Below are 11,378 nucleotides of genomic sequence, written 5' to 3'. Positions count from 1 at the left end.
GCATTAACAAGTCGGGGCTACCCATGTAGCTGTAACACGATGGAGCTTCCCACAGAGTTCAATGCCATAACTTACGGTAGAGTTGGGGTTTGGTTTTCTAAGCACAAGTTTCAATAGCACACAGCGTCACCCAAAGTATCCTCCCTGGTCCATAGTTCCTGCTCCATAAAACATACAGACAGAGTAGATGAGAGGACCAGAAGTCATCAGTCACCAATGGAATGAAAAGATCAGAAATTCTCTACTGATAGATGATAGCTATTGCCTTATTATCGGGTGACATGATCTAGTGTGAGGCGTACCTGCCTATGGCAGCAACCACCTTGCCCAGGCTTCTCCTCTTGGCCAGGTCCTCCTGCTGGGGCAGCACAGCTTCCCCTGTGCAACTGAGCCCACCTTCCCTTTCCCATCCCCAAGACATCCTGCCCCTCCAGCAGGGTTTAGTTCACCATCAACACGTTTATTTACAAGAACAGAGGGCTCACGGAGAGCAGGAGCCCTGGGAAGCCTGGCCCTGCCTCTCCGCACCGTGGCAGCTGCATTCAGAGGGAGAGCTCTCCGGGGATGAGGACATCCTTTGCCGCTGCCGAATCTTCTCCAGCACCGCACGCAGGGTATTGCTGGTCGATGCTGCTGCAGTGTCCTGAGCATCCTGGGCTGGGCATGGTTGGCACGAGCACACGTGCCTGGTGACAGGGGGACCGCAGTGCCGCTGCGAGGATGGGCTGTGCTGGCTGGGGATCCCCTCTGGGCAGCAGGGCTTTGAGGTTGGAGCCATCTCGGGTGGGCTTCCCTGTGAGAGGCCATCAGGAGTCCATCTGCTTTGCTTGTCTGTGCTCCTGGAGGTGCCCTGGGACCTTGTCCCACAGCCTAGGGAGCTCTCGGAGCTGCCAGGGCTCTGCCTCCTCCATGACCACCACTTCTGCCAGTCCTGGCTTGGTTCACTCCCCCGGGGCTTGGCTGCTGCGCTCCCTTCCCTGCTGCTGCTGCTGCTCGTGGTGCTCTCCAGAGGGGCTGTCCCACTTGGGAAGCTGCCATCAGCAGGTCTAGCTTGTTCCTTGCAGCAGCCACAGTGGCTCTGTGGGGCTCCTGCAGCTCCTGCCACGAAGCCTTCATGGGTTGACCACACGCGTGCTCCCTGTGCCTTCTCTGGCTTGGTGTCCATAGCAGGGAACGCTGGGACAAGGTTTGGGGACACAAGGGTGGGCGCTGGCCCTGCCGAGTCCTTCACCATCCCACAGGGTGTCCTTGGCACATCCTTGGTGTCTGTGCCCATCTCATTCTCACAGCTGCAGGATGTGCTGGACAGGGTCCTGGCCTCCAAGGATGCCTGGCTGCTCTCCTCCCCTGGAACGGGGCTGTCGGAGGAGACACAATCCAGGCAGGAGCACGGTGTCATGGGGACCCCAGTGCAGGTGAGGGATGCCTGAACCTGCTGCTGCATGACCCATTCCTTCTGCACGAGCTGCTTTGCTTTTGCCACAAGCGCAGAGCCCTTGCGTGGCCGCAGGTGCCCAGCCCCAGCCTGCCTCAGTCTGGGCAGTGAGCATTGCAAAATGCCCATGGACCTCTGCACTGCCATGGGGAGTATTTGGAGTTTTATCTCCAGGCATTTCCTGGCTGTGTGGGTCCAGAGTTTGCTGTGGACCTTCTGGTTCAGCACCAGCCTTGCGTTGCTGATAGGCGCTGTGGCACAGGACCAGCTCCTGTCCTCATTGTGGGCATGGCCCCTGCCTTGTGTGGGATCCTTGGTCTGACAGGCAGCATCTTTCTTCAGGAGCATGGAAGCTGGTCCTGCTTCTGGTCCTGCTGCTCCATTATCCAGGCTGGGAAGGGCAGAGGGGGCCGTGGCTAAACCAAAAGGCGACAGGCACTCCTCGTCCCATGGTGACAAACCCCTACCCAGGTGAAGGAGGCTCTTCCTCAGTGTATCGTCCTCTGGTGCTGGGATGGCTGGTTTCTCCTCAGAGCCACGTGGGCTCTGTGGCTCCTGCTGTCCTGCTTTGTGCTGTCCCACTTCCCTGGCATTGCCTGGGGCCCTGGGCTCCCCAACTCTGCTCTCTTTTGGCAGCTTTGCGTCCAGGGGACCAAGCAGCGGTGGAGGGCACAGCATCAGCAGCGCCAGGGACTCCTCGGTGGGGTTTGGGTTCCCCCATAGCCTCCGCTCTTCCTTCTCTTTGATGGTGTCCACAATAGCGTTCGCCTTGGCCTGCATCGAGGGGCACAGCTCGCGCCGCAGCAAGGGCTGGCTCTGTGCCGGCAGGATGAGCTTCGGCAGGACACGGAGGCAGCCCTGCTGCTGTGCTGCTTGCTCCTGGGACTGCTGCACCGGCACGGGCAGGGCCCCCAGCCGTATCTCCAGGCCTTTCCCAGCCACGTGCATCTTCAGGGCTGAAGAGACTCTGCCAGCACACGAGTGTTCGAGGGAGCAAACAGACCTCACCTCCATCGGGGCTCCTCCATCCTGAGTCAGCAGCGTGGCTGTCAGGCTCTCGGGGGGACTGATGCTCTTGGGGTAACTGGGGCAGCTGCAGCAGCTCAGCTGGTCCTGCTCCACCAGCTCCTCCAGGTCCTGCCATAGCGCCTGCCACGTGCCAGCATCCAGAGCGGCTGCAGCTCCTCTCCCAGCCCACGCTGACAGCACCAGCTCCTGCAGCTCCCGCGCAGCCTTGATGCAGTCGGTGCAGCCGGGACTGCAGCGCCAGGGCCCGCACAGGGGGGACACAGCGTTACCTGCAAGCCAGGGAGGGGTTCCTGAGTGTCGGGGGTGGAACCAGCCTGGGACCGTACACCCAGCCTGCTCCACATGGGGCTGGGCTCCTCTGCGGGAACCTGCTGGGGACTTACATGGCTCTGCTGTCCCAAATCGCCACCTCCATCTCCGGTCTTGCTTGCCCTGGCCATCACCCTGAGGGCATAGCAGTGTGCCACAGTTACCTGCCTGGGGACAACCACCACCAGTGCTGGAACCAAGTGGGCCCCATGGCCACAAGCGACCCCAATGCCGACGGCTGATGGCAAGCAGGATGGCCCCAGCGGCCAGGATCAGGATGCTGAGGCCCAGAAGAAAGCTGCCGTTGCTCATGGGCACTGCCCGTGACGACCACATTGGGAGCTGTGGAACAGTGGCACGTGTTGCTGTCAAGTCAGAGCCTGCTGCTGAGAACAGCCAAGTGATGTCACAGACCGCATTATTGCAGCGCTCAGCCCCGCTGTGGGTACCAGGCCACCAGTGCAGCCACCCAGAGCAGGACCCCAGCACTGTGGGCATCCTGCTGCTGCTGCTTCACGAGCCCTAAATATCCTTGTGCAGATACGGGTCTTGAAACTGGAAGGGAATCATGGGTCAAAGAGGACGGCCATCCTTGTGCTCAGTGTCTCCTCGTGTGTGACTCCCCTGACACACCTCGAGTTTGTCCTCTTCTCTTAGCAGAACCCTAAATACCCATATCCTTACCATATAGCATAGCCATCCAGGGGTGCGTGGCAGCCTGTAGTGCTGTCACAATGGAGGTTGTGCTCAGGATGGCAGTTGTCAGTGGTGGGGTATTACTGTTCAATTTCCTGTAATCAGTTGGTAGAATCCCAGACTGGTTTGGGTTGAAGGGACCTTCAAGCTCATCCAGTTCCAACCCCTGCCACAGGCAGGGACCCCTTCCACTGGAGCAGCTTGCTCCAAGCCCCTGTGTCCAACCTGGCCTTGAACACTGCCAGGGATGGGGCAGCCACAGCTTCTCTGGGCACCCTGGGCCAGCGCCTCAGCACCCTCCCAGGGAAGAGCTTCTGCCTAAGAGCTCATCTCAGTCTCCCCTCGGGCAGGTTCAAGCCGTTCCCCTTGGCCTGGCCCTACAGGCCCTTGTCCCAAGCCCCTCTCCAGGTTTCCTGCAGCCCCTTTAGGCACTGGAGCTGCTCTCAGGTCTCCCCTTCAGGAGCCTTCTCTTGTCCAGGCTGACCCAGCCCAGCTCTCTCAGCCTGGCTCCAGAGCAGAGCTGCTCCAGCCCTCGGAGAAGAGAAGGCTCAGGGGGGACCTGATCGCTCCCTACAACTGCCTGAGAGGAGGATGGAGCCAGGAGGGGCTGGGCTCTGCTCCCAAGGAACAAGGGATGGGACAAGAGGAACCGGCCTCAAGCTGCACCAGGGCAGGTTTAGATGGAGCTGAGGAACAATTCCTGCCCCAGAGGGTGCTCAGGCATTGGCACAGGCTGCCCAGGGCAGGGCTGCAGGCACCTGCCCTGCAAGTGATCCCAAACCGTGTAGACGAGGCCCTCAGTGCCATGGGTTAGTGGTGCTCCTGACGGTGCTGGAGGAACCGTAGAACTTGATGATTTTAACGCACTTTTCCAAGCTGGTTGATTCTATGGTCTATGATTCTATGAACCTTTTATGCTTTTACAGATAGCCCTGTCTGTGGAGGAGATCACCTCACAGACTTCAGCCCCTCAGGCAGCAGAAAGGAACTGAGAAACACCAGCACAGTTAGCATCCCCAAAATCAGTAGTTCATGTAGGTCAGGACCCTGATGGCAACAATAGGTCCTGATCAGCCCCACCCAGTGTTTTCTTCCCTCACCACATGCACACTCATCCTCTGCCATGGACTAGGACCCCTCACTGTAGGGATGTGCCTGGCTGCCTCTGCCTCCTGGATGCACCTTGGACCTGAGCTGTAGATAGTTTCATTTCTAGATGGGCAAACGTATGTGCATTGTATTTTGTCTTCAGTCAACATCACCTTTTGCTTCTGACTGATAAACCCTGAATATAGCTCATCACCTGCCATGGCTGTGGCTGTTGATGGACCCCTTGTGATGTCCAAAGAACTCGCTGTAAGGTGCCAAGTGACTTCTGCCAATCAGCTGTTGTTGGCCAGGGGTGGCTGCTCTTTCCTTCAAACTCCAGGGGTCACTTCTGTACTGACCAGGAGGAGGACTGGAAAGAACTCTGCCAACCCATAAACTCTCCAGCCACCAACTTCAGGGTGTGGAGGAGTTGTGCCAAACTCAACTGCTTTTGGGTGACATGGTCTAGTGTGAGGTGTCCCTGCCCGTGGCAAGGGCTTGGAACTGGATCATCTTAAGGTCCTTTCCAATCCAAGCCATTCTATGACTCTATGTAGCATGGTTAAGAAAACGCTCACAGCACGATGGGATCAGTATCAGTTGTAGACAACTGCACCCTTTATTGGAGAAGATGGCAATTTTGTTCGCTAACCAACAAAACAGACCCTGAGAGATCTCCAGGTCTGCAGAGAAATCACAGTAGCAGCTCATGTTTGCAACACAGCTTAAATGTTTGTATGCTCCAAAGACAATTAGAAAGCCCTTCAGAAGGAAAATACATTTTCAACTTTATAGAAAGCTCTTAATTTTTCTCACAGTTCTCTAACTCTTTTTATTTCTTCTTTCTTGTCATGATACTATTGGCATTTCCCACTTCTATTTTAAATGAACTGCCAGTGAGGCAGGCTGAAGTCACAGTGTCTTGATTTAGTCTCTGGCTTTAAGGCCAAATCCCAAATGTTGTTTAGAAAGTTATTTGTATGTGCGGTCTTTTTGTTTAGGTGGTGTTGGATTTAGCACATTTATTACTTCATCTCAGTCTAGGACAATAGCAGGTAGAGAAATAATCACATTTGAGCATTGTTTCAACCCATAGAGCTCAATGCAATACCACCAATCCCTGAAACGCCTTTAAATAAAGAGGCATTTGGGTCTATTCATTGCCCTTCTCAGGGCACGCTTCATGTCCTTGATCCTGAGGCTGTAGATGAGGGGGTTCAGCGTTGGGGTTACAATGGTGTAAAACACTGCAATCACTTTGCCCCTGTCCTGTGGAGACCTTGACTTGGGATTCATGTACATGCAGATGGCTGTCCCATAGAATATGGTTACCACTATCAGGTGGCATCCACAGGTGGAAAAGGCCTTAGATTTCACATGCACAGACTGCATCTTCAAGATGGTGGAAAGGATGTAGGCGTAGGAGATGATGATCAGAAGAAAGGGGATGCAGGCAATGAGGATGCTGAAGATGAAGATGACCAACTCCAGGAGGGCAGTGTCAGCACAGGCCAAGGCCAGCACTGCTGGCACTTCACAGAAGTAATGGTTCAAGGTGTGAGGTCCACAGAAGGGTAGATGCAAAGTGAGGCTGTTGACTACCGTGGAGCTCAGCAGGCTGCTGGCCCAGGAAGCCATGACCATGTGAATGCAAGCCTTCCTGTTCATGACAGTGGTGTAGAGCAAGGGGTGACATATTGCCATATATCGATCGTAAGCCATGACCCCGAGCAGGAAACACTCTGTCATGCCAAAAGCCAGAGAGAAATACATCTGAGCAGCACATCTAGAGAAGGAGATGGTCCCCTTCTTGGTCAAGAGGTTCACCAACATCTGGGGGATGTTGCTGGAGACGTAGCAGATGTCTAAGAAGGACAGGTTGGCAAGGAAAAAGTACATGGGTGACTGCAGCTGGTAATCAGCTCTGATCACTGCAATGACCATGATGTTACCAACAATTGTGAGCAGATAAAATAACAGAAACACTAGGAAAAGAACAGCCTGTGTCCTCGGCTGGGAGGAGAGGCCTTGTAAGATGAACTCTGTCACTATGCTTTGGTTTTCCTTGGCCATTATTATTCTAGTGGTTTAACTGTCAAGATAAGAAATATCATATATAGTAATGATAATAAGCAGGTTTCCAAGAATGATAGTGACGTAAAAGGTTAAGAATAACAAGAAGCAAACTTTTGCCACTCTCTTGTGTCAGTCCATGGAGGATGAGCTCTGTCACGTTGTTTTCTTTCTCCATAGGTACCATGTAGACAGGACCTGAAGCACAGAAAAGACACACCAGCTATGGCATTAGACATGGGACATGATCACACATACACACTGACCACTGCTGTGTTAAATATGTTTAATGTTTCTCCTTTGCTGTCTTTTGGGGACAGTTTCCATTTAAAGACAATGCTTTTCTCAAGGAATAACAGTCGATATGCAAATCAGAATGTATTATTGACATACATAATAATCATATATATAACACAATATACTAATATATAACAAGCTCAGGTTATCTATTTGAGAAGAGTGGTAGAAATAATACCATCAGTTTCTCACCTTTGCCTCTTTTAAACCAGAAGACTAATTACAAAGTCCCCTGAAGACTCACTTTAACCCTATAATGTTGATTTAGGAATAAAAGTTGACTGAAAGAGACAGTGTGGCTCTAATTCCAGTCTCAACACTTTGATCATGGCCTGAAGAAGGTCCTTGCACAGTGATTGTACTTTCCTTTTCAGTCCTCTAAAGGATTGCAACAGAGCTACTCCTTACTATCCTTCTGTGATAGACCTGGATAAGTTCAGTCACAGGAAGAGCTGGCCAGTGTTTTCTTGAACCACCTTTCTTACAGCACATAAATTAACTAATTGAAGCTAATTTGCATTAATGGCACATTAGCAGGGGCTCCTATACGTCACCCAACTATGGGACTTAGTGTGGAATATCTCATAAATACACCTATAGTGACATCAGGGTAATGAATGTACTGCTGATGACCTTGCTTTACTCACAAGTACCCATGAATCCACCTCTGTGGCATTCCCATGGACACAAGTATGATTAGTTCAATGTATATATGAAGATAGAGGTGGTAAATGTGTAAGAACCTTGACTGTGATATCATCAGGCCCTTTGGGGTCTGAATTCTATTTGACAACTACATAATGCTCAGTTCTTTCTCCTGAGCTCTCTGCCTCACCTCCCAGCTATTCTCCAACTAGGGAAGAAAAGGGAAGGCTCTTCAGTGTCTCCATCCCTATCTCCATGCCTCTCCATGGGAAAGCATTGTGGAGAAGACCAAAGTGTGTGTGCCATGACCGTGTGTGACATGTCCAGCTCAGGCAACGTAAGACTGAGCACATGGGAAGTGTCCATCAGCTCCTGAGCCCTCTCTGTAACCATGACAACATCCTCTTCACAGATTTTCTGGAAACAACATACAACTGGGGGAAAAAGGCAAATAAAACATCAACTAAAGCAAAAGCTGGAAAATATATAATTGTTTTCTAATTCATAAAATGGACCACACAAAATTCACTCTTTTCATAGGCAGGATTTTAGTCTCTCTTGAACAGAACAAAGGAACGATACTTACACAGTTCATATTTGCCAGTCTCTGAGCATTCACTTGCTATTGCTCCTCTGATGACCTCCTCTGACCACTTTGAGGTGGTTTCATCAGCACGTCTCAGCTGCTGGTTGTGGCTTAACTGTTGTGAAAGCAGTGCATATCTCTGCCGGTTCTGAAACCTAGAATGGCTGAAAGAGCAGCCCGGCTATCTGCATTTCTCATTCTGCAAAAACCCCACAACATCCAAGAGCATCTACAAAAACAATTGTCTCTCACCAGATGGGGAAATGGTAGTAGGTATATTTAAAGTAAATCACACAGCAGAGGCACAAGACTATCAAGAGCAATGAGATCCCAGAGGCATACAAAGCTTTGTTGGAAATCGTCAGTGGACAAGGAGCTCAGACTTGTTCTGTAGATATCTATCAGGGTCATCTCTTGAGAGTGGTGCTGGAGTGTGGTCACCTCAACTCTTATATTACACATGGGTTTGCTTGCTTGCTTCTTTGTTTGCTGAATGGCTTTTCAATGCTGTTCAGATAAATAAGCTTTGTTTCCTAGTGGGTATGTATTTGCTCTGGAAGCATTTCTGGTTCAAATAACCATCACATCTGACCATTTGCAAACCCAACTGATGTTCGTGTCCAAAGCATTAATACAATAATCTAGTCCATATATACACATACATATATAATTTTATTGATATATATAAACTTATAAGCCCTAACTTGGGCTTGAGAACACCTTGTGACATTGAATCCTACCTAAGTCATGTTAAACAGGTGAAGATGTTTATAGGGAATGAAAGTGAAGGAATCAAAGTGCTTCAGTTACTTTTGAATGGCAGGAAGCAAATCTTTCCTTTCCTCACTCAGCTGATTTGGTGGTTTTCTGCTGGTAAGGTAGGGGCTAGGGTCTCTTGTCTCATTGTGGATCCTCACGTGAAGACCCTGAGCTGCTATAGCTTATCACCCTGTGACAGCTTTGTCTGGCTTGCTCTTTCATCCTGATGTTTCTTCTCTTCCCTCCTGCAATAGGAGGGTACCAGCTCTTTCCCGTGGAAAACACACTTCTTCCGTTGTGTGGGTGTGTAAAGGCACTCTGTTGCGCTCTGTATACTGGAATCATTCCTAAACAATTCTTTATCTTTTTACATTGACACATGAACTTGTGTCTCCAAATGTCATCTTTTGTCCTTCATTTCTTACAGTCAGCAAGGTGTCCTTCATTGGATCAATGATTCTGTATTAGAATCATAGAATGGTGAGGGTTGGAAAGGACCTTAAGACCAACATTAAAACACCCGAGTCAGAGGTGAAGGGTAGAGAGGGTGGTTGGAAGGATGGCACCAGTGATAGGTGGAGTAGATAGAATCGTAGAGCAGTTTGTGTTGGAAGGACCCTTTGAAGATCCCCCCTGCCATGGGCAGCGACATCTTCCACTAGACCAGGTTGCTCAAAGCCCCGTCCAGCCTGGCCTTGAACACTGCAGAAAGGATTTGTTGCACTGGCAGGGGAAGGGGAGAAGCTTCCTCTCCTGTTGCCTGCATCAGCAGATGACCCAGCTAGCACCTAATACCAGGGTTTTAATTGCTGGTGCGTGATTTCAAGATACCACAATGTAGTTCTCATAAAAAGGCATTACTGCAAGCCAAAAGGGGACTCGGTTTCTAGCATCAGTTGGCCACTGTCCTCTCCTTCCCAGCTGAATGGATTACACAGCAGATGAAGTCCATCCGGAAGTTTACCCCTGAGTAATGGGATGCTCTACCTGGATACCATTTTTAGTGGTTTTGATGGTAATTATTTAAACACTGGTGTTTCAGTTAGTGCTTAGGAGCACCAGGCCTGCCCCTGCCCCAGCTGACAAGAGAACAGAAAGGGAATGCCTGCTCATCACAGAGTTCACAATGTCCTTCAAATCAAAAGTTGATCCTTCACTGTCTTCCAACCCAGTATTCTAGTCTATGATTCCTAACTACAACAGGAGCTAACAGCAAGATTTTCTTCAAAAGGCAGTTCATGGGGAATTTCCATGACAGAAATTTCCTTTGGGAATGTTATTGCAGTTCTACACCTTCCCATTTTCACTTCCCACTTTTTTACCCCACAGTTTTCTCATGGCACTCTTCACCTCCTCATTTCTTAGCGTGTAGACAAGCGGGTTCAGCATGGGGGCGATGACAGTGTAAAACACTGCTATGGTCTTGTCCTCCAACAGATTGCTGGATGGACGTATGTAGGTGAATGTGCATGGCCCAAAGAACAGAATCACCACAGTGATGTGGGACCCACAGGTGGAGAGGGCCTTGTGCCACCCTATCCTTTTCAAGGAAACCAGGATGACAACGTAGGACATGGCCAGGTGCCCTGGGTTCAGCAGTAGCAGTCAGTTTTTCTCCTTCTTAGTAGCTGGTGCAGTGCTGTGGTTTTTACTTTCGGCCTGGGAATAATACTGATAAAGCCGATGTTTTCAGTTGCTGGTAAGAATGTTTACCCTGATCAAGGACTTTGTGAGTATCGTGCTCTGCCAGGGAGGAGGGGAGGCTGGGAGGAAGCAGGGACAGGGCACCTGACCCAAACTAGCCAAAGAGGTATTCCATACCACAGCATGCCATTGACTTCTTGACATCAAGAGAAACAACTTTGAGAGCCTATAAATCAGCATTGTGCCTCAGTCAGATCTGTCATTATCTCAACACTTCATGCCCCACGTTGGGCGCCAAAAAGAACTGTCGTGGTTTAAGCCCAGGCCATAAATTAGAACCACGCAGTCCACTTCCCCCCTCACCCTTTCTTCCCCCTCCTGGAGGGACGGGGAGGAGAATCGAAAGAATGCAAGTCCCACGGGTTGAGATAAGAACAGTTTAATAACTAAGGTATAACACAAATCACTGCTGCTACCACCAATAATAATAATGATAAAGGAAATAACAAGGGAAGAGAATACAACCGCTCACCAACCGGTACCTCGCCCCCCACCCCGCCGTGATCCAGCCCTTCCGGGTAACTCTCCGTTCCATCCTGGGCATGACGTGCTGTGGTATGGAATACCTCTTTGTCTAGTTTGGGTCAGATGTCCTGTCCCTGCTTCCTCCCAGCTTCCCCTCCTTCCGTGCAGAGCATGAGACTCACAAAGTCCTTGGTCAGGGTAAACATTCTGACCAGCAACTGAAAACATCGGTTTTATCAGTACTATCGCAGGCCAGAAGTCAAAACCACAGTGCTGCACCAGCTACTAAGA

General features: G+C 50.6%; 1 protein-coding gene across 1 annotated transcript; it reads right to left on the bottom strand.

Annotated features, from left to right (window-relative positions):
- Window positions 1-5,689: 5,689 nt before the first annotated feature.
- Window positions 5,690-6,631, bottom strand: LOC308220762 (olfactory receptor 2G3-like; the record flags this gene model as incomplete). Its single annotated transcript, XM_080617153.1, has 1 exon — window positions 5,690-6,631. One exon carries the CDS (start codon window positions 6,629-6,631, stop codon window positions 5,690-5,692), a length of 942 nt encoding a protein of 313 aa, XP_080473279.1.
- Window positions 6,632-11,378: the final 4,747 nt, after the last annotated feature.

Source organism: Psittacula echo, assembly GCF_963264785.1.
Source record: "Psittacula echo genome assembly, chromosome: 5".
Classification (NCBI taxonomy): Eukaryota; Metazoa; Chordata; class Aves; order Psittaciformes; family Psittacidae; genus Psittacula; species Psittacula echo.
This window is presented reverse-complemented; position numbering and strand designations above follow the sequence as displayed.